This window comes from Thamnophis sirtalis, unplaced genomic scaffold, assembly GCF_051295495.1.
Source record: "Thamnophis sirtalis isolate CommonGarterSnake01/CBP01778 unplaced genomic scaffold, rThaSir2_p1.2 scaffold_1, whole genome shotgun sequence".
NCBI classification, from domain to species: domain Eukaryota; kingdom Metazoa; phylum Chordata; class Lepidosauria; order Squamata; family Natricidae; genus Thamnophis; species Thamnophis sirtalis.
The window spans coordinates 175661198-175685222 of NW_028261381.1; the positions used below are offsets into that span (position 1 = coordinate 175661198).

The 24025-nt window shown below is 45.4% G+C and overlaps 1 protein-coding gene across 1 annotated transcript in view; it reads left to right on the top strand.

Annotated features, from left to right (window-relative positions):
• Nucleotides 1–3941: 3941 nt before the first annotated feature.
• The window catches only part of LOC148049875 (uncharacterized), a gene marked incomplete at both ends in the record, with an annotated part of 77703 nt that continues 57619 nt past the window's right edge, over nt 3942–24025 (top strand). The window contains 2 exons of the mRNA XM_087703363.1: nt 3942–4072; nt 11648–12154. Of these exons, the coding sequence (XP_087559489.1) occupies nt 3942–4072; nt 11648–12154 (638 nt within the window). The remainder of the gene's footprint in view (nt 4073–11647; nt 12155–24025) is intronic.

The window sequence follows — 24025 nt, forward strand, 5'->3', positions numbered from 1 at the left end:
ATAAGTCGAGGACTACTTGTGTTTTTGGAGCACTCCCTGAGATGGGGTGACGGTCCTTCCAGTACTGGATTGAAGCAGCAGAAATCTGCTTCTCTCTTTTTCTTCTCTCTCTCTCTTTTTTTTTTAGGAAAGTAGATATTTGGGCTGAAAGAGAGGTGGGGGGAGAGAGAGAGAGAGAGAAAGTCAAAAGCTCAGACTTTTTCTCCATTTCCATATCCCCCCCCTCCCTTCCTCAAGGCGAGCTGCAAATTTATGCCTTGATATTTTATTAAAACTTGAGTCATAACTCTTTCCGGGAGGAAATATCTCTGCGAATTGGAAAGTAAAACAGGTAAGATTTATTCCGACGCACACATCCCTAATAAATGGAAGAAAACGCCTTGTCTCTGTTCGTGTGTGTCTGTTCGTGTGTGTCTGTGTGTCTGTGTTTCTCTCTTTCTCCTCTTCCCAAAAATTAAGTCATGTCCCCACCACGGAAAATAAAATTTTAGAATGGAATGGAATATAGAAGGAATAGAATAGAGAAAGAATGGAATAGAATGGAATGGAATAGCAATAGCAATAGCAATAGCAATAGCAATAGCAATAGCAATAGCAATAGCAGTGAGACTTATATACCGCTTCATAGGGCTTTCAGCCTTCTCTAAGCCGTTTACAGAGTCAGCATATCGCCCCCACAGTCTGGGTCCTCATTTCACCCACCTCGGAAGGATGGAAGGCTGAGTCAACCTTGAGCCGGTCAGATTAGAACCGCTGAACTGCAGATAACAGTCAGCTGAAGTGGCCTGCAGTACTGCACCCTAACCACTGCGCCACCTCGGCTCTTCTATTCTATTCTATTCTATTCTATTCTATTCTATTCTATTCTATTCTATTCTATTATAGAGAAGGAATGGAATAGAATAGAGAAGGAATGGAATGGAATGGAATGGAATGGAATGGAATGGAATGGAATAGAATAGAATAGAATAGAATAGAATAGAATAGAATAGAATGAAGGAATGGAATGGAACAGAACGAAACAGAACAGAACAACAGAATGGAATAGAAAATAAAGAAGGAATGGAATGGAACGGAATGGAGCGGAACAGAACAGAACAGAAAATAAAGAAGGAATGGAATGGAACGGAATGGAGCGGAACAGAACAGAACAGAGAATAAAGAAGGAATGAAATGGAACGGAACAGAACAAAACAGAATAGAGAATAAAGAAGGAATGAAATGGAACGGAATGGAACGGAACAGAACAAAACAGAAAATAAAGAAGAAATTGAATGGAACGGAGCAGAATAGAAAATAAAGAAGCAATGGAATGGAATGGAGCGGAACAGAACAGAACAGAGAATAAAGAAGGAATGAAATGGAATGGAAGAGAACAAAACAGAATAGAGAATAAAGAAGGAATGAAATGGAACGGAATGGAACGGAACAGAACAAAACAGAAAATAAAGAAGAAATTGAATGGAACGGAGCAGAATAGAAAATAAAGAAGCAATGGAATGGAATGAAACGGAACAGAACAGAACAGGAAATAAGGAATAATGAAGGAAGGAATATCCTCCTCCTCCTCCTCCTCCTCCTCCTCCTCCTCCTCCTCCTCCTCCTCCTCCTCCTCCTCCTCCTCCTCTTCCTCCTCCTCTTACAAGACTGAAAGGACCGTTCTCCCACTCGACAGCCTTTTCCTTATGCATCTGAGGGATAAGCGGCCTCTTATCTGACCATTCCACAGGCAGCATCTATTCGTCTGGTCTCCCAAGGTCACTGGAGGCTTTCAAGAACAGACTGGACAAACCTTTGGCCAGCTTTGAGCAGGGGGTGAGGCTAGAAGACCTCCGAGGTCCCTTCCAGCCCTAGGATTCTACGTTGGATTCTATGCTCAATTTTGGAGAGCAAATAAGAAGCAATCTGGACATTTCTTGGCTCCCTCCTGGTCTGCTGATTCTCTTCCTTCTGAGGCATGTTGATTCCAATTGCATATAACCAGAACACAGCTGGATGAAGAACAGATCCCACCTGCATAGATAGTCCTCGACATGACCAAAATGGAGCCCAACATTCCTGTTGTTAAGTGAAACATTTGCAAAGTGAGTTTCCCCCCCATTTTTTTTTACTTTTCTTGCCACCATCGTTAGCTGTTTAGTGAGTAACCCGGTTGTTAAACAAATCTGGCTCTCCCCCCCCCTTGACTTTGTTCATCAGAAGGTCGCAAAAGGGGGTCGCGTGACCCCGGGACACTGCAACCTTTGTAAATATGAGTCAGTTCCCTACTGTCTGAATTTTGATCACGGGACTGCAGCAATGTTGCAATGGTCGTTAAGTGTGAAAAACAGTCACGTCTCTTTTTTCAAACCTGCCATCACTTCAAACAGTCACTAAATGAACTGTTGTAAGTTGAGGACTACCTTTACTGTAATTTTAAAAAATAAATAAAATAAAGTAAATTAAAGTGAGATGAGATGAAATAAAATAAAATGTAAAGTAAGGTAAAATAAAATAAAATAAAAGTAAAATAAAGTAAAATAAAATAAAATATAAAATAAAGTAAAGTAAAGTAAAATAAATAAAATAAAAGTAAAATAAAGTAAAGTAAAATAAAATACATGATAAAGTAAAGTAAAGTAAAGTAAAATAAAGTAAAGTAAATTCAAATAAATAAAATAAAATAAAAGTAAAATAAAGTAAAATAAAATAAAATATAAAATAAAGTAAAGTAAAATAAAATATATAATAAAATAAAGTAAAGTAAAATAAAGTAAAGTAAATTCAAATAAATAAAATAAAATAAAAGTAAAATAAAGTAAAATAAAATAAAATATAAAATAAAGTAAAGTAAAGTAAAATAAAATATACAATAAAAAAGTAAAGTAAAATAAAGTAAATTCAAATAAATAAAATAAAATAAAAGTAAAATAAAATATAAAATAAAGTAAAGTAAAATAAAATATATAATAAAATAAAGTAAAGTAAAGTAAAATAAAGTAAAGTAAAGTAAATTCAAATAAATAAAATAAAATGAAAGTAAAATAAAGTAAAATAAAATAAAATATAAAATAAAGTAAAGTAAAGTAAAATAAAATAAAATAAAATGTAAAGTAAATAAATTAAAATATATAAAATAAAATAAAATCTCCAGATGTATTTCGGGATCCTTTGTAGGAGCATCTGATCCTTCCAGGAAACGCTGCAGATTTAAAGAGAGCCTCGACATTTTTTGGATGAATCCATACATATGAATGAAGTTTGGAGGCTGTTTAGACTTTGTGAAACAAACACGGCAAAATCACTTATTTAAATGCAAATGTGCAGCAAAAATACATTTACCCGTTTTTATTTTTAATAGGAGGATACGCTTTCAACAAGATTATTTAAAAGCCACGTTTGATCTGATTCGTAGCACAAAGGCAAAAGATCAAATGGATGCCAAGGGGAAAGAGAGCATCATTTATTTACGGATAGTGCAGCCTCCGAGAGCACCTGCTTACTAGAATTCTCTACGAAACTAAATATCGAACGGGCCTGGTCCTCGTTATACGGTATAGGAAGACTGCGCCCAGCTATGCCGACATCATCTGGGGTCTAAAAGGGGGAATCGCGAGCTTCCTAGAAATGCTTTGCAAACAGGAAACAGAGAGAAGGGAATATTTATAGCTCTGGGTTGAACAGTGATGTCCTTGGTGCCCTCTGAGCTTGGTGGTTTTCTTCCAGACGTTTCATGACCCAACCAGGTAATGTCATCAGTGTTCAAAGGGGGTAGGATGTGCAGGGAAGAGGCAGAAGAGGCAGAGGAGGAGGAGGAGGTGGAGGAGAGACCTTGGTGCTCTTTGAGTTTGGCTGTTTTCTTGCAGACATTTCATGACCTTATCATCTATTATCATCTATGCCTCTACCTACCTACTTATATAATCAATCAAAATATCTATCTTATCTATCTATCTATCTATCTATCTATCTATCTATCTATCTATCTATCTATCTATCTATCATCTATCTCTATCTATCTATCTATCTATTTATCTATCTATCTATCTATCTATCTATCTATCTATCTATCTATCTATCTATCTATCTATCTATCATCTATCTATCATCTATCTCTTCTATCAATCATCTATTTATCTATCTATCATCTATCTCTATCTATCTATCTATCTATCTATCTATCTATCTATCTATCTATCTATCTATCTATCTATCTATCTATCTATCTATCTATCTATCTACCTACCTACCTACCTACCTACCTACCTACCTACCTACCTACCTACCTACCTATCTCTATCTATCATCTATCATCTATCATCTATCATCATTTTTCTCTACCTATCTACATATCAGTGATGTGCGGTGAGGTTTATGGTTGGTGAGGCAAGCGGGCAAAAGCCACTCTGCCGCCCCAGCGCTGTGTCTGCCATAGAGGCGGGACGCCTCTATGTTGGACATAGCAACAAGGGTGGCTTTTGCCTCTAGCACCGTGGCAGCAGAGCAGCTTTTGTCCTGTCGCCCCGGCGCTAGAGGCAAAAGCCACCCTTGTTGCTATGTCCAACATAGAGACATTCCGCCTTGCGGCAGACACAGCACCGGGGTGTCCAAAAGCCTTGCCGCTGTTTCCGACATAGAGACGGGATGCTTTTGGATGCCCTGGCGCTGTGTCCACCATAGAGGTAAGATGCCTCTATGGTGGACACAGCGGCAGGGCGTCCAAAAGCCCTTCCGCTATGTCCGCCATAGAGGCGTCCCACTATGTCCAAAAGCACTGCCACTATGTCCAACATAAAAAAAGTGCCAGCCCGCACGCCAGCAGAGACGGGTAAAACACACACACACACACACTACTTACAATAATGCAATTACTTACAAATTGCATTAATTTTGAATCCCTCCCCCCCTCTGACCCACATACCTTTTCCAGCTCTTTCACAGAGGATTTCAACTCTGCTCTTGTCTGCCATGATGAAAATGTAAAAATGTAAAAGGAAAAAGGCAAGAGCTGCTGAGGTCAGGCTGGGTTAGCTGCTGCCAGAGCCCCCAATGGATGACTCTGCTTAACTGTTTAAAAAATGCCTCTAAAAAAAGCGCCCTCTACAGGAGGAGGCAAGAGAACCAAGTGCCTCATCTACATAAGGAATTTTTCGGTTTTTAACCCTTGCTTAACTTTGCTCGAGTGATCATAAAGATAGACTAAATGAGGCAAGTGGTTCTCCCGCCTCCTCCTGTAGGGGGCACTTTGTTAGAGACTTTTTTGAACAGTTAAGCACTAAGCAGAGTCGTCCATTGTGACTCTGGCAGCAACTACCTCAGCCTATCTATCTATCTATCTATCTATCTATCTATCTATCTATCTATCTATCTATCTATCTATCATGTATCTATCTATCTATCTATCTATCTATCTATCTATCTATCTATCTATCTTTCATCTATCTATCTATCTACCATCTATCAATCTACCATCTCTCTCATTATCTATCTATCTATCTATCTATCTATCTATCTATCTATCTATCATCTATCTATCTATCTATCTATCTATCTATCTATCTATCTATCATTTATCTATCTATCTATCTATCATCTATCATCTATCAATCTACCATCTCTCTCATTATTTATCTATCCATCCATCCATCCATCCATCCATCCATCCATCCATCCATCCATCTATCTATCTATCTATCTATCTATCTATCTATCTATCTATCTATCTATCATCTATATCCTAATTATCAAATTATATATTAAGACTGAATTACTATTATTATTCTCTTCCTTCCTATTACCTATCTCTTTCCACTTATGACTATAACCATGTTGCTTGTATCTACACTATGTCTCTGTCTGTCTATTTGCCTATCTCTATCAATCAATTTATCTCTCATCTATCTCTCATCTATTATCATTTATGTGTGTATCTATTTCTGTCTGTCTTTCTGTCTGTCTATCTTTCTCTGTCTGTCTGTCTGTCTGTCTGTCTGTCTGTCTGTCTGTCTGTCTATCTATCTATCTATCTATCTATCTATCTATCTATCTATCTATCTATCTATCTATCTATCTATCATCTATCTATATCGATCATCTATCTATCTCTCATCCATCATCTACCTACTGTATGTTAGTCTCTCCATCTTAATCCATTCAAATATTCTAGCTCAAGGAATATGTTTGTGATAGGCATTCTTTGGATAAAATCCAAAATGGATGTTAGCAAATTGAAGCCAGAAAGGATACGAAATACAGAACCACTGGGAATTCTTCCTCTCCCCCCCTCCCTCCCCAGATACACCTTTCCCCAAGAGATCTGCCAGAGTTTCATTTTGTTCCATTTTGTAAGTATCAAGATTTGGTTCCCTGACAGGCTGCTTCCCTTCTTGTCTGCTTTTCTAACAAGCCACATATGAGGTTAACATTGTTACGGGCCCAGTTGTTGAGAATCAACGTTATCTCTTTTCCTGCCTTTGGAGTCTCGGAGATAAGGAACGAGTCCTGATGCTGACTCATCCTTACGGCATCCATAGCTTGGATTCCTGAAGGGAGCCAGGCGCATCCCTGCAAAGGTGGGTGCTTACGGAATAGAGTCCTTGACCAGCGGCGGGATACACATAAGTTTACCACCGGTTCGCAAATGCCTTCCGCGCATGCGTGCAGCCTTCGGCGCATGCACTTTGCTCACACACATGGCGTACACATCTGCCTACATGTTTCCACAGCACTGGAAAAAAGTGACTTAGGACCGGTTTCTACACGTTTCTACATTGAAGCATTCCCAGGGTCATGCACTCAAAATTCAGGTGCTTTGGCAACTGGCTCGTATTTACAACGGTTTCAGTGTCCCAGGATCACGTCACCTCCTTTCCAGATCGGGCAAATCAGTAGTGGCGGTGGTGGGAGGCTCTGTCCACCCGCCAGGATGCTTCTGTGCATGTGCAGAAGTGTTATGCACGCGCACGAGCGTGCATGGCACATGAGCGAACTGGTTGTCAAAATAATGGTGACCCACCACTGCTCCTTTCACAGCCTTCTGACCAGCAAAGTCGATGGGGAAGCCAGATTCGCTTAACAACTGGGTTACTAACTTCTGGGAGTTGAGGTCCACAAACTGCTGGCTGAGGAATTATGAGAGTTGAAATCCTCATCATGCTGGCTGAGGAATTCTGGGAGTTGAAGTCCACAAATTGCTGGCTGGGGAATTCTGGGAGTTGAACTCATCATGCTGGCTGAGGAATTCTGGGAGTTGAACTCATCATGCTGGCTGAGGAATTCTGGGAGTTGAAGTCCACAAACGGCTGGCTGAGGAATTCTGGGAGTTGAAGCCCACAAACTGCTCGCTGAGGAATTCTGGGAGTTGAAATCCTCATCTTGCTAGCTGAGGAATTCTGGGAGTTGAAGTCAAAATCTGCTGGCTGCGAATTCTGGGAATTGAAGTCCACGAATCGTTGCCTGGCGAATTCTGGGAGTTGAAGTCTTCAACATGCTGGCTGGGGAATTCTGGGTGTTAAATTCCTCCACATGCTAGCTGAGAAATTCTGGGAGTTGAAGTCCAAAATCTGCTGGTTGGGGAATTCTGGGAGTTAAAATTCTCAACATGCTAGCTGAGGAATTCTGGGAGTTAAAATCCTCCACATGCTAGCTGAGAAATTCTGGGAGTTGAAGTCAAAATCTGCTGGCTGCGAATTCTGGGAATTGAAGTCCACAAATCGTTGCCTGGGGAATTCTGGGAGTTAAAATCCTCCACATGCTAGCTGAGAAATTCTGGGAGTTGAAGTCCAAAATCTGCTGGCTGGGGAATTCTGGGAGTTAAAATTCTCAACATGCTAGCTGAGGAATTCTGGGAGTTGAAGTCCACACACAACTTGCTAAGGTTGAGAAACTTTGCTATCAGGAGCGAAGTTTGGAACCGCAATTCCCAGGGTAGAGGAAATGGTGGTGAGTGTCACCAAAGATCAGGTGCCTCCCGAGGCCCTGAAAGATCTGGCCCATCGAAAGGCAGAATATAGACTCAGCTCAATTTATTTTTTTTATTTTTCTGTCCTTGTCAAGGATTGATCTTTGGCAAGGAAAACGGCCTCTTTCTGGCTTCGATCAAGGCATTAATCTATCTGACTCGCGTCCAAAAGACGCCTGCCAAATAAGCCAATTTGTAAAATAAAATTTTATTGTAAGCTGCCCAGAGACACTTAGGTGAGATGGATGGGGTGGAAATATGATGAACGGATGAACGGACGGATGAATTAAAGAATGAAAATGAGACATCCAGCTCGGGAGTCCTGTGTGAGTTGCCTTTTCCTAAGCTCCTCCTCCTTTCTCCCAGTCCCCGCCTCTACCCCATCCATCCATCACGCAAAACAAGGTTGGACTAGATCAGTGGTCTCCAACCTTGGCAACTTTAAGACCTGTGGACTTCAACTCCCAGAGTTCCTCAGCCAGCAACTGGCGTGGCTGAAAGCTAGCCCTTTTATAGGGAGCCGTCAAATAGCTCGGCCAATCGGAGTATTTTCCCACTGGATCGGAGGACCTTGTGGGGAGCCTATCCTTGGGCTGTCAGTATGTAGCAGTGGTATTCAGCCGGTTTGGATTGCTCTGCCCGAACCGATAGCAGAAATTGTGGGTGGGCCTGCCCATTCGCCCCGGCCCAATGCCGTCCAATTTAGGCACGTTTTTGACGATGGGTGCATGCCAGTGGTGGGGATTCAAGTAATTTAACAACCGGTTCTCTGCCCTAATGACCAGCTGGGTAGGCGGGGGCTCGTTAGTCATGTGACTGGGTGGGCGTGGCCAACTCAACGTCATTCACGTCAATGGGCGCTTCGCCTTAGCTGTTACAATGGTAACAAGGGTTAACCGGAGAGGCAGTTTCTGTAAGCAGGGCAACAAAGATTAGGCTAGAAACAGCACCAATAGCAGTAGCAATAGCAGTTAGACTTATATACCGCTTCATAGGGCCTCTCTAAGCGGTTTACAGAGTCAGCATATCGCCCCCACAGTCTGGGTCCTCATTTCACCCACCTCGGAAGGATGGAAGGCTGAGTCGACCTTGAGCCGGTGAGATTTGAACCGCTGAACTGCAGATAACACTCAGCTGAAGTGGCCTGCAGTACTGCACACTGCGCTATCTCAGCGCAGGAGTGTTTCCTTCCTGCCTTCCTTACAGGATTAGCCCTGTGAAGTGGGAAAAAAACAAAATTAGACTTCTTCCAACAACCGGTTCTCCGAACTGCTTAGAAAGTTAACAATCGGTTCTCCCGAATAGGTGCGAACTGGCTGAATCCCACAACTGGTGCATATAGCAATAGCAGTAGACTTAGCAGTAGACTTATATACCGCTTCAAAGTGGTTTACAGAGAGTCAGCATATTGCCCCCAACAATCTGGGTCCTCATTTTACCCACCTCGGAAGGATGGAAGGCTGAGTCAACCCTGAGCCGGTGAGATTTGAACCGCTGACCTGCTGATCTAGCAGTAGCCTGCAGTGCTGCTTTTAACCACTGCGCCACCTTGGCTCTTCCGCACCTTGCATGCGCGGAAGGCCGGGCACATACGCAGAAGGGGGCGCATGTGTGGAACGAGCCCGAAGCGGGCGGGTGTGTGGGTGCCCAGGAAACTGGTGGTTACAAAATATGAAACCCACCTCTAGTCCTTTCCAACTCTATTATTCTGTTATAAAATGGCCAGAGGTCCCTTTTCCTAAAACTATGAAAGATATTCGTGGTAGCGCTCAACCTCCGACCATGATTGAGCCCAAAATTTCCGTCGCAAAGCGAGACAGTTGTTAAGTGGAGTTTGCCCCATTTTGCCACCTTCCTTGCCATGGTTGTTAAGTGAATCAGGGCAGAGGTTAAATTAATTCCATGGTTGCTAAGTGAATCTGACTTCCCCATTGACTTTGCTGGCCAGATGGTTGCCAGAGAGGATCAGGTGACTCCGGGAAACTGGAACCGTCATAAATACGAGTCAGTGGCCAAGCGGCTGACTTCTGATCACGTGACCATGGGCGCAAGTGTGAAAAACGATCCTGTGTCACTTTTTTCAGTGCTGTGTTCCCTCAGGGAAAAGGGCGGCATATAAATCCCAATAAACCTGAAACCTGGTCATTAAACGAACTGTTGCAAGTCAACAGTCCTTGTCTTGCCTTCCCTTGCTCTTCTTCTTCCAAAATTCTTCCTTCCGCTAGGAATCCACCTTCTTCTCACCTTCAAAACATTTTGGGTGAGATGAAAATTCATTAGCCCAAGAATGTTAAATTTTAGGAACCAATTTCTCTAGGCCTGGGGTCTCCAAAATGGCAATTTTGAGGCTTGTGGACTTCAACTCCCAGAATTCCCCAGCCAGCCAGGTATCCGCGGCCTAGAGAAAGAGAATTGGCTAACTCGGCAACGTTGAGGCTTGTGGACTTCAACTCCCAGAATTCCCCAGCCTGCCACGTAACTGCGGCCTAGAGAAAGAGAATTGGCTAACTCGGCAACGTTGAGGCTTGTGGACTTCAACTCCCAGAATTCCCCAGCCAGCCACGTATCTGCGGCCTAGAGAAAGAGAATTGGCTAACTTGGCAACTTTGAGGCTTGTGGACTTCAACTCCCAGAATTCCCCAGCCAGCCACGTATCTGCAGCCTAGAGAAAGAGAATTGGCTAACTCGGCAACGTTGAGGCTTGTGGACTTCAACTCCCAGAATTCCCCAGCCAGCCACGTATCTGCGGCCTAGAGAAAGAGAATTGGCTAACTCGGCAACTTTGAGGCTTGTGGACTTCAACTCCCAGAATTCCCTAGCCTGCCACGTATCTGCGGCCTAGAGAAAGAGAATTGGCTAACTCGGCAACGTTGAGGCTTGTGGACTTCAACTCCCAGAATTCCCTGGCGGGCTGGGGAATTCTGGGAGTTGAAGTCCACAAAGTCTCAAAGTTGCCAATTTTGGAGACTCCTGCTCTGTGAGATGGCAAACTTTGAATGGTAGTTACTATTTCTTCTTCCCTGCCCCCGTGACCATCACAAAAAAGGGTTTATTTTGTATTCCATTTGGCTCCAAGATTATTTTTTTTAAGGCAAATCCATGTCAGGAAGAACTGGAAGCCGTTCGTAATCCTGCGTCTTAGAAGAAACCGACAATGTATATAAAGAAATAAATTTTTGCTCCTAGTTCTTGATGGCTTTGTATTCATTTGACAAATAAGAAGCAGAATTGTCCTCTGCAAAGCCAAAGGTTTCAGCCCTATCCTCACCCCCAATCTGTGGGTCCTGAGCTCCTCAGTGGCCCTCAAAGCTCAATTTAGAAGCGGGGCTGGTGGGCGGGTGGGGAGGGGATAGGAGGGCATCGTCCGGGCTTTAGCTGAAATGGTTATAATGGGGGTTGAAAGACAGGGAAGCTGCATCGGTTCTTCTGTGGAAGATTTTCTGCCCCCCCCCCTCCCCTCATTTCAAAGGGGAGCTGAAGAGGAAGGATTTGATGGGGCTGAAGGAGAAAGCTAGGTAGGAGTCCAGGAGATGTGGTTGAGGTTGCAACAGTCAACAGCTTTGAATTCCTTGGACTCTCTCCGTCCATTCCTCCACCACCACCCCATCCACCCATCCATGTATTCATCCTTCCATCCATTCATCCATCCTTCTACCCATCCTTCCTCTGCCCCTTCCATCCCTCCATCCATCCTTCCACCCATTGTTCCTCTGTCCATCCATCCATCTATCCATCCATCCTTCCATCCATCCATCCTTCCATTCATCCATCCTTCTACCCATCCTTCCTCTGCCTCTTCCATCCCTCCATCCATCCTTCCACCTATCGTTCCTCTATCCATCCATTCATCCGTCCGTCCGTCCATCCATCCATCCATCCATCCATCCATCCTTCCATTCATCCATCCTTCTACCCATCCTTCCTCTGCCTCTTCCATCCCTCCATCCATCCTTCCACCTATCGTTCCTCTATCCATCCATCCATTCATCCGTCCATCCATCCATCCTTCCATTCATTCATCCATTTATCCTTCTACCCACCTTTCCTCTGTTCCTTCCTCTACCTGTCATTCCCTCCCTCCCTCCCTCCCTCCCTCCCGCATCTCTCCCTCTATCTATTTATCCTGTTCAGTATCCATATTATCCATCCATCCACCCATCCATCTACCCATCCTTCCTCTGTCCATCCATCCATCCATCCATCCGTCCATCCATCCATTTATCTATCTTATTCAGTATCCATCTTATCCATCTATCAACTCATCCATCCTTCTCCCCATCCTTCCTCTGTCCCTTCTTCCATCTATCCACGCAGCCACTCAATCACCCATCCATCTTCTCACCCGTCCCTTCTGTTCCTTCCCCATCCATTCAGCACCCATCCACTCATCCATCCTCTCATCCATCCTCTCATCCATCCACCCATCCTTCTACCCATCCTTCCTCTGCCCCTTCCATCCCTCCCTCCATCCTTCCACCTATCGTTCCTCTGTCCATCCATCCTTCCATTCATCCATCCGTTCATTCTTCTACCCATCTTTCCTCTGTCCCTCCCTCCGTCCTTCCTTCCCTCCCTCCCTCATCCCTCCCTCCCTCTATCTATTTATCCTGTTGCAGCTGCCACAGGGAGGAGGGGGTCAAGCTGTTTTCCAAGGCACCTGAAGGCCAGACAAGGAATAATGGATGGAAACTGAACCAGGAGAGATTCAACCTAGAAATAAGGAAGAATTTTCTGACAGTGAGAACAATCAACCGATGAAATAGAAGTTGTGGGAGCTTCACCACTGGAGGCTTTCAAGAAGAGACTGGATTGCCATCAGTCAGAAATGGTGTAGGGTCTCCTGCTTGAGCGGAGGGTTGGACTAGATGACCTCCAGGGTCCCTTCCAACTCTAATTAGTCTGTTATTTTTCATATCATCGTCAATATCATTTTGTTGTCATTATTACACCCCAATCTCCATCCCTTGGTGTCAGGCCTGCAATTATATTCCTTTTAGAATTTTTGGCCTGCCACACTTTCTCTTATTTCATTATGCTGTTTCATTAGTATAGTCGATGGGAGGGGGGAATAGAAAGGAGTAGGATTGTGGAATGTGTTGTTGTCATTCTTTTCTAGAAGGCCAAGGTCATCTTTTGTCTCCGCACTTTTACACCTGACCGGAAGCAGCTGGATGGAGATGACAGCGTGGAAGAAGAAGATTGGACCATGTGATGGATTTGTGGGTGTGGGGACAAGATCATGAACTTTTAAGTGGGTGCGATTCTTTTTTTTTTTTTGAAATATTTTTTTATTTCCATTTTCATAACATACACTCACATGTATACTATACATAGCCAGTATCATATAGTATTAAATAATAATTACATCAGTTCCTCTTGTCAACAATGCCCAGAAAAATTAAAACCCATTATTAGCTCTTCTGCTCTCCATACACCTCTTTCTTCTACCTCTCTCCAACTTTCTATCTTCCCTCCATCCACCTTTCCTACTCTACTTCCCCTTCCTTTCTCCTTCTCCTCTCTCTACACTCCACTCCTCCTTATCCTCATCCTCCTCATCTTCCCCCCTTACCCTCTCTCCTATCCCTCTCTTCCCATCTTTCTTCTCACTTCTGTTTCCCACTCCTCCTCTCATTGGTGTATTTCCGCAGAATAACTGGGTGGGATTCTGATGTCATTTCCAGAATTGGGATTAACACAGATGTGCTAAGACGCCTGCTTTATTAAATTGGAACTTTAAGGATCGTTTTGCCTTGGACTCTGATTTAATTTTACATGATACTTGGAACGCTGACACTTGGATTACGGAGGAAGGCCAGGCCAATTTTAGATTTAAATGTAACTTAATAATGCCCCACCTAAGGCCTGGTGGTATCGATGATGAGGCTAATCTGTGGGGCAACTTTTCCGCGGGATGTTTTACAGACACTAGAATCGCCTGGCTATTTTAACTGTATCTGCTTTGATGGATGCGTGGGATTGGGTGTGTTTGAGTTGCCCGCACAGGGCGTTTAATTGAAATGCTGGTTTGTGCTGCCAATTATTGCAAACCTCCGAGAGTCGGGGGATGGTGGCGGCTAGAAATACTATAAATAGAATCGAAAAATAATAAGGAAACTCTTCGGGATTGACACCGTTCCTAATAGGTTTGGCAAAAGGGAACGAGAAGCAAGAAAGAAAGCCAAGAGAAGGAAGGGGGAGGGGAGGGAGGAAGAAAAAGAAGAAGAAGAGGAGGAGATGGAAGGGAAGGAGGGAGAGAGGGAGAGGGGAGAAGAGAAGATGGAAAGGAAGAAGGGAGAGAGGGAAGATGAGGGGAGCAGGGAGGGGAAGGTGGGAGGAGAAGGAAGGGAGAGGAGAAGAGGGAAGAGATGGAAGAAAAGGGAAGAAGGGAGGGAGGAGGACAGGAGGAGAGGGGAGCAGGGGGAGGAAGAAAGAAGAAAGGGAGGGAGGAGGAAGAGGGAAGGAAGAAGAGATGGGAAGGAAGGAAGGAAAGCAGGAAGTGGTAGAGGTAGGATCTCCTGACTGAGCAAGAAGTTGGACTAGAGGATCTCCAAGGTCCCTTCCCACTCTGTTATTGTGTTATTTCTGCTGCTAAGCAAGACATTTGTTAAGTGTTTTCCTCCATTTTACGACCTTCCTTGCCACTGTGGCCAACTCCGAACCGGTGGCAGAAATTTTGCCCAGTTCGGCGAACCGGTAGTGATGGATGGCTGGCCACGCCCTTGTTTCAGTTCTCTTGTTGCTGGTTGCTCACCCCGCCCACCTGGTCGCTGCTCGCTTGCACCAATGCTTTGCATACTGACTCTCAAAGAGGTGGCGGCTGGCGGCAGGCCGCTGAAAAGTTCTCCAGTCAGTGAAAAAGCTGCTGCCATCACCGCCATTTTCTTCACTCATGTGCATCCCATTGCCCTGCAAGTCTTTGCCAGTCAGCCTCTTCTAACGGCAGCGGCTGGCTAGGGGCTGCCAAAAACTCCGGTCAGCTTCCCTTCTGGACTCTGGACCAGCTGCCACTGAAGGTCAGCAACGAAAGAGGCTATGGGGGGGGAAGGAAGTCGGGCTAAGGACGGGGTTTAGGAGGGCTAACGGGGGCGACTGGCAAAGGGAGGGCGGGGTAGATAGGGAGAAATCCTAAAACCTTTTCCTGTGGGTGTGGCTTAGTGGGGGGTCATGTGACTGAGTGGGTATGGGCGTGAATGACATCAGGTTGGCCGTACCCACTCAGTCCAGTGCCTCCCTCCTCACCAGCCATGCCTACTGAACCGGTAGCGAAAATTTTTGAATCCCATCACTGGTTCGGACCAGTGGTGGGTTTCAGCCGGTACGGCCTGGTATGACCATACCAGTAGCAGTCGGAAGCATCAGCCATCCTACTTTAGATCTCACAGGGTCGGCCTCCTCCGGGTTCCGTCTGCCAACCAATGCCATCTGGCTACCACCCGGGGGAGGGCCTTCTCTGTAGCAGCTCCGGCCCTTTGGAACAAACTCCCCGCGGAGATCCGGACCCTCACCTCTCTCCAGGCCTTCCGGAAAGCCGTCAAAACCTGGCTGTGCCGGCAGGCCTGGGGTTAATGAGTTCCCCTCCCCTCTCGACTTGTATGGCTGTATGACTCTTGTGTATTTTAATTACGTGCATTGTGTTTGTATCCCCTTTTCCCCTTTTGTGTTGTTCGCCGCCCTGAGTCACTCCCAGAGAAGGGTGGCATACAAATAAACTAAATCTTAAATCTTAAATCTTACTGCTACCGGCCTGCCAGAGTTCCTTACCTGTTTTTGAAGCAACCGGGCAAATTGTGCCTGAGCGCACAGCGTGCGGCGCTTGTGCGATCTCCGGCGAGCCGCTGGGTGTCGCACAGGCAGTGGAGTGCACATGCGTGTGCAGCGCATGTCCGGCGCATGCACGAACAGACCACGAGCAGTGTACTGGTAGCGACAGTAAGAGCAACCCACCACATGTTTGGACGCCCCTTCTTTGGCGGAAAATAAGATTGATAGTTTGCCAGAAAGAGGAAGAGAGGAAAAAAAAAACAGCTTTTAAGCCCGGTAATATTTGGAGATTAGCATAAAGGAGACACTTCCCTTCCTGTCAAAACTGATTGACTTTCAATCCATCAAGCACTGTCAGGTATTGGCTGGTTGCCTTTTTATAGGTTAATCCATTCGGAAGGAAACAGCTGGAGGCTTTGCGGAAAGGACACCTCTAATTTTCCACGTGGGAAAGAGGGGGGCAGTGGGGGAAGGTTTCCACCTGGCACAGGTAAAGGCCAGTGATGCAGCTGGGGTTCTCCTTCGGCCTGCGATCCCCAGGAAGAGGCAACCGAGTTCAGCCATTTGCGGTGTCTCATCTGGGCGTGGTGGGGAAGTGATTTCCCCAGGGAGGAAGGGAGGAATGGAAGAGTCACTCAGCACACAGAGACAGAGACAGACAGACATACAGACAGAGATGGAAAGGAAGGAAGGAAGGAAGGAAGGAAGGAAGGAAGGAAGGAAGGAAGGAAGGAAAGAAAGAAAGAAAGAAAGAAAGAAAGAAAGAAAGAAAGAAAGAAAGAAAGAAAGAAAGGGATGTTCCACCAAACGCTTTTGTTTCGGGGGTTGAGAGAAAGAAGGAGAAAGAGAGAGAGAGAGAGAAAGGTAAAAAAAGAAAGAAAGAAAGAAAGAAAGAAAGAAAGGGAAAAACAGAGAGAGAGAAAAGAAAAAATGAAAGGCAAAGAAAGAAAAAGCAGGAAGGAAGGAAGAAAAAGAAAGAGACAATGAAAGAGAGAAAGAGACAGTAAAAGTGAAAGGAAGGAAGAAAAAGAAAGAAACAGTGAAAGAGAGAAAGAAAGAAAGACAATGAAAAAGAGAGAAAGAAAGGAAAGAAAAGAAAGAAAGAAAAAAGAGACTGACAGAGAGATAGAGGCAGTCCTTGACTTATGACCCCACCTGAGGCCAAAACTTCTCTTGTTAAGTGACACAACCGTTCAGTGAATTTTGCCTCATTTTACAACCTTCCTGGCCACCGTTGTTAAGTGAATCCCTGCAGCTGTTAAGTTGGCAACATGGGTTGTTTAGTAAGTTCCCGCTTGATTTTGCTCATCAGAAGGTCTCCAAAGGGGGATGATGTGACCCCGGGACATTCTCAACCATTGTAAATACGAGTCAGTCGCCACGTCACTGAATTTTGATCACGTGACTGCGGAGCTGCAGTGACCGTCGTAAGTGTGAGAAATGGTCCTTTTTTCACTCCTGTTGTAACATAAACAAAGTGTCGTAAGTTGAGAACGACTCGGACGCCATCAGATTGAGGTTGATCAGACAGGCTCTGTACCTTCACCCAGCATGCTGACAAACTGTTGGAGACTGAGGAATGGAGTATTCGGCAAAAGGGTACGGCCCCCAGGAGGAACATGGCCGCCTCTTAAGTTGTTCCCTGTTCTGACCGAGGCTTCCCCAAAAAACACAAAGCAGATTCCTGGTCCTGACAAACCCCTTTTATTAAACGAATGTGAATTCCTCCCATTCACATTCAGCCAAGGCCTGGCAAACAGTCTTTCAAAGGAATATTTATGACCACAGACCTTATCTATCTTGGAAAGCTGCCATGTACATATTTTCCAAATGAGGTGCTGTGCAAGAAGAGACTGGGAACAGAGTCTCGGATATTCACGGACAGATCTTCACACTCCTGAAATAAACAAATGGACTAACAAACAAACGAATTGTTTCCTGAAAAAAACACACACCCCCTTTCGCTTCTCTTTTATTCCCTTTGGGAGGGGCCATTCACCGTCCATCTGTGGCCTTACTCCCAAGTCGACCCTTGTTCCTTAGTTGGTCCCTTCATCTAGCAACTCTGCACATGCAGAGAACAGGCTCCAGCTGTTCTTCTGCCTCACTGATCTCTGACTCTGAAGGCAGCTGATAACTGTCGGATGGCCCTGGCCCCCTCTCTGCCTCCAACAGAGAGCCCTCCTCAGAGCCTTCCCCAGACTCCAGGACTGGCCCATCTTCCTCCCCAACCTCCCCACTCTCCAAATCTGCTGCCAGCTCTGCTGGCCACTGGTGGCCCACAACACTCCCCCTCTTTGGGTTTACACACGCCGTTTGGCAAAAAATGACAAGTTTTTCAGCCAAGAAGAGGGAAGCCAAAGGTACCGGCAATCCTCTACCTACAACCGTTCATTTAGTGACTGTTCAAAGGGACTACAATGTTGAAAAACAGAGAATTATGACCAGTCTTCCTACTCACATTTGTCGCAACATCCACCGCAGTGCCTTGATCGAAAAATGTGCACTGACAACCTTTTGCGATGGGGGCAAATGTCTCTCGCTCGGGTGGCAGATGAGGCTCGGCGGTTCGTTCTCGGAAATGTTGGACTCCCTTGTGGTCGTACGTTGAGGACTACCTGTAATTCACTGAATCGTTAAACCAGATTCACTTAAGAACTCCGACAAAAAAAGGGGAGGTGTGAACCCAGGCCCAAGAAGTGCGTCGTTTAACCACAGAAATTGTGGTCGGCGATTAAGTGCCCCATCTGGATTCCTGGCAATGAACCAGAGGGTTGGACCAGGGATGAAATGCTACCGGTTCGGACCGGTTCACCCCAACCAATAGTAAAAAAAAAATGCTACCAGTTGAAATGCTACCGGTTCAGTTAGGTTAGCTAGAAAGCAGGAAATCCGACGATTCTAGCTAATATAAATCACCCGTCACAGCTGATCGTCGGAAATAGCTGTTCGCCCGAACAGCTATTTCCGACGATCAGCTGTGATGAGTGATTTATATTAGTTAGAATCGTTGGATTTTCTGCTTTCTAGCTAACCTAAATCGGGTGGCACAGCGGATTCCTAACTCTACTCACTGTTTTACTTACCTTTGCAGCAGTGACGGGATTCAGCTGGTTCACGCCTACTCAGGAGAACCGGTTCTTAACTTTCTAAGCAGTTTGGACAACCGGTTGTTGGAAGAAATCTCATTTTGTCCTCCCCCCGCCCCCCACTTTACAGAGCTAATCCTGTAAAGAAGGCAGGAAGGAAACATTCTGGTGTTGTTTCTAGCCTAATCTTTGTTGCCCTGCTTACAGAAACTGCCTCTCCAGTTAACCCTTGTTACATTGTAACAGCTAAGTCGAGGCGCCCATCGACATGAGTAATGTTGAGTTGGCCACGCCCACCCAGTCACATGACCACCGAGCCCCGCCTACCCAGCTGGTCATCAGGGCAGAGAACCGGTTGTTAAATTATTTGAATCCCACCACTGCTTTGCAGACTCGGAAGGCATCTTCTACTATTGGTTCACTCAGGGACGTGTTTCGGGCCCACACGGGCTTGATACGTGCTACTTGCACATGCACAGTAGGTTTAAAAAATGCTTCCGTGTATGTGCAGAAGCAAAAAAACAAGATGGTGGCAGCTACGACACCGCTGCTAGCCGAGTTACTACTCGGCCAAACCGGTCCAAACCTTGGGCGCACATCCGTGCAAACTGCGTCCTCGGTAGCCGACTCACCAAAACAGTAGCAGACTCCAGAGGATTTCTGGGTTGGACTAAATGCTCTCACTGGACCCTTCCCTCTCCAGGATTCTACACAGGGTAGAGTTTGTGTAGGCTAGGAATCGGACACAAAAGGGCTGTGATTTGTTTTTCTTTTGCAACCCACGCGGATTGGGACTTTGTTTTAAAGCAGACTGCTTTATTTTTGCCCTCCCCAAAATAGAATTTAAATAAAAGCACGTTTTTCCTGAATGAACTTCCCACGAAAGAGAAGCCGTTGTTGTTGTTCCTTTAGAAAATGCCAGTTTGCTTGCCTTTTTTTCCCCACTGTAAGGGGCTAAGCTTTGAGAAAGGCCCCGGGGAGGGAATGGAGGAGAGAATCCAGACAAAACTCCCCTTCTTCAAGCCTGCAAAAAGAATTCCATCTTTGCTCACACAGAGACACAAACAAACACAACAAACTCCTTTCTCTCTTTCCACCCCCCACTTCCCCTTAAAGTCAGAAAAGAAATTTGACGGATGGGAGACTCACCCTTTCCATCACAATCACAAAGCTCTCCAGAGTTGAGATGTTGACTTCCCTTCCCTCCTCTCTTCCCCCCCACCATCTTTTTACACATTCTCTCCATCCCTTCAGACTTGTTGTGTGACATTCATGGCGCAGTCCTTCGGGGTGCCTTTTTTTTGTTGTTGTTGTTGTTGTTGTTGAAATTCCTGTGCCAGGTCCCTTTGGGCCAAAAGTGAGGTGACCCCTTGCGAACCGAGTCTCGGTTGGCATCAGCCGCTGGGAGAGGATGCTGTGACGGTGGCAGGGGTGGGTGGGAGGGAGGAGGGAGGGCATTGTGTGATCGGAGAGGGTGTCACTGGCATGCAGAAGTTTTCCAAAGGAAAGGCGCACAAGGCCGTGGGTTTTGCTAGCGTCAGCCAACGAATGAGAAGGCAGAACGCAGAGGTGTCCGTAGACAGTGTCACAACGGTCGGCCACAACTGTGTGAGCCTTTCTGGTGCTTGGTGTTGGGGGTATCCCCCCGAGAAGCCAAACCAAAAACTAAGGGAAAATAATCTTTAATCCAAAGTTAAATATTAGCATTAGTACTAATATTTAACTTTGAATTGACTATCATGTCAGGGTAATGATTTACCCTGCTACAATGATGTAATGTGAGGAATGAGTCAGCAAAGTTTTTTGGGCTGATATCACTTTAAGAGCCTGTAATAAGAAGAGGCCCTGTTGGGGTGTATCCCTCTCTCCGTGTGTGCTTCTGTGCTGTAATTGCTGATTGCTGATTGTTTGACGTCTGACTAAAGTACGTGTATGTATATATTCTTTGTAGATGAAACCACTATTTACATATAAACCTCTGTTTACTGTATTTGCTCCTGGGTTGTCTCACACCATTACACTCTGACACTCTGACATATTATTCTCTTTTGATTTATTTATTACTTCTATCCATCTTACGATCAAATAATTAACCTCTTGTTCTTTCCCCTCCCTCTTGTGAGTCTGACCACCTTGTTAAATCACAATAGGGTTCATTTGGGGCAGTGGTGGGTTTCAAAAATTGTTTGAACCTATTCTGTGGGTATGGCCTCCTTTGTGGGAGTGGCTCGACGCCCATGTGACCAGATGGGAGTGGCTTGCCACCCATGTGATCGGATATGAAGATGCCGACGACACTTGTCAGAACAACCTTAAATTACCTCACACACAGCACTGGCATGCATAAGAATATGATGTAAACTTGTTTTTTAAAAGGCATCTTTGGTTTGCGTTAAAACAACTTCAACACCCGCAATGTTCTGATTGCCCCACAAACGCAGGAGTCATCCTTACCTTTCACAGAGGCACTGAGTTTTATAAATATGAGCATGATAGTGTAGAATAATCATATCCAAGGACCAGTGGTGGGTTTCAAAAAAATTTGGAACCTCTTCTGTAGGTGTGGCCTGCTTTCCGGGTCCACTGGTGGAACCTCTTCTAACTGGTTCGGTAGATTTGACGAACCAGTTCTACCGAAGAGGTGCTAACTGGTAGGAACCCACCTCTGATTTGGGGGATCCTGCAGATGACGTGAATTGTTGGATCCAAACTGCAGTACCTTGCGTGACCACTAGATGGTGAGGAAAAAAAGGCACTGAATCTCTAAATCTTTGATGCCTTCTACTGGTCATTAAGATATTTTCAGACCCAAAAAAACTAATCCGAACAAAGAAATTGTTTTCTTATCTTGGGCGGAGGTGCCCAGGAGGGGGACACTGTCAAAAAAGTCAAGATGGCCACTGCAACTATGCGATTGAAGCCCCGTACACTTTTGTGACACGCACAACAGTTGGAGCTTTGATTACTCCGCCGTAGCTCCCATCTCAATTTTCCCAACTTACCTCTTTTAGTTACTCAGGAAGTCTATAAATTGCTTTCACCGTTTTCATTTATGAACCACCTCTGATCCCATTTCCCAGCGAAGGGGAAGAATTTCAACCGGAGGCTTTCTGGTCAAAACAATTATTTTATAATGAGAAGAAATTTTTAGACCTCCTTTAACTCCGTAACTGAATTGAGTTGACCTATCGACAAAGAACGCCTCTGTTTTGGCTGCAATCATTTCTGCCCCAGATGTTTTCCAACATTTTGTCGTCTTTTTTTCCCACTCTTTAATGCGCACCTTCCAATATGCAGCTAGGCTGCAATTGTGGCAGAATGAAAACCTGAAAACATAAGGCGATCGAGTTTGGCCTGCAGATGTCCAGATGGCCATTAGATGGTGGCAGAGCTAAGGTTTTGGACATAGCTTTGCCGCCACCTGGAGGCCATCTAGATGATTGCAGGGAAGGGATGGCACTTTATCAATTAGACTCGTTTTTGTGTTCCACTTCCTTCAATTGTACAATTTTTTTAAAAAAAGAAATGAATTATAAAATTGCCAGTAAACTATATATGTTGTGGCCCGCCAGAAGAGCTGGTGGCAGATTCAAACAATGAGGAGGTTGAGGAGGAACTTGGGCCAGTCTTGGAGCCTGGGGAAGGGTCTGATGGATGCTCTGGGTCGGAAGCAGAGATAGAGCCAGGGCCGTCCGACATTGCCCAGCTGCCTTCGGAGTCAGAGATAAGTGGGTAAGAAGAACAGCTGGGGCCTTTTCCAGTTGCGCATATGAGCAGAGCTGTCGGGAGAGGAGAACAACTGAGGACAAGGAGCCGACTCGGGAAGAAAGGCACACATGGATGCTGAATGGCCTCACTCTGGCTGGGGAATACATAGAAGCTAAAGGGTGGTGGTGGTTGCAGAAGACAACAGTTCGTATTTCTTTTGAAAGATTTGCTTATCGTGGTTCGTGCCTCAGAGACTGTTTACCAGAACTTAATTTACAGTTTTGCGATGTGGTCTGCTATAGACACGCACCCATGCGCAGGGGTCAGGGTGTGGGTTCCCCCTGGACTCTGCAGCTTGTTTTGGCTCCCAGGGGGCTGCAGGGAGGCCTACTAGGCCCAAACGGGTGCATGGGATGTGTGGTGTGACCTCCTTCCACAGCCCGTTTTTGCTCCCAGGAGCAAAAAGGCTGCAGGGAGGCCTACTAGGCCCAAAATGGGGCACGGGGGGGCAGTGTGGGCGCCCCCATGACCCATTTTTGCTCCCAGGAGGCTGCAGGGAGGCCTAATAGGCCCAAAACAGAGTGTAGGGTGGGTGGGTAAGCACAGGGGGACCACATGAGCCTGCGCAGGGGGGCAGGGCACATGAGGGGTATCATGCGCTCCTTGTATTATGGATGCATGTGCGCGCAGGCTCTGTCGCCCACATGCTTTCGGCACGCAATGACTAAAAGGTTAGCCATCACTGTTCTAGGGCATTAAGGAGAAAAAAACGGGGATCGCTCAAGGAGGAGGGGGGACTGTTATCCCAGAATGCCCTAGTGTGGATGTCCGTCTCAGGGAATTGTGGTGGTAGTGGGGAAAATGTTGGCCTCCAGGAGCAACTGATACAATCCGTTCTTTTCACAAGCCACTGTACAGCGAAACGCAGCCGTACCTATGAAGGACATCCGGACGTTTTGATTTGCAAAGAATTATCCACGGACCGTTGCCGATGCAAATTAAATTTTTTCAAACGGAAGAAAATGGCAGAGTTCAAAAATTGCAACAAGCCCATTGCTACTCTCTTATCTGCAAAAAGGGGGTAAAGAAATGAGGACGATACAGGCATTCCTTGACTTACAACAATTTGTTTAGCGACCGAAGTTACGACTGCACTGAAAAAAAGTGACTTATGACCGCTTTTCACACTTACAACCGTTGCAGCATCCCCAGATTCACCCAATCAAAATTCAGACGCTCGGCAACCGAGCGACTCCTATTTCCGACGGTCACAGCATCCCGGGGTCACATGATCCACTTTGGCGAACTTCAAGCCACATCCGTGGGGAAGCCAGATTCACTGAACGACCGTGTGACTAACTTAACAACTGCAGTGAGGTTGTAAAACAGGGCAAGATTCCCTTAACAGCTGTCTCACTTAGCAACAGAAATGTTGTGCTCAACAGCGGTCATACTTCAAGCTTCAAAAGAAATCCAGTTATTTATTAGGAGTTTCATGTCCCCACATACCCAAGTGAAGCCAACT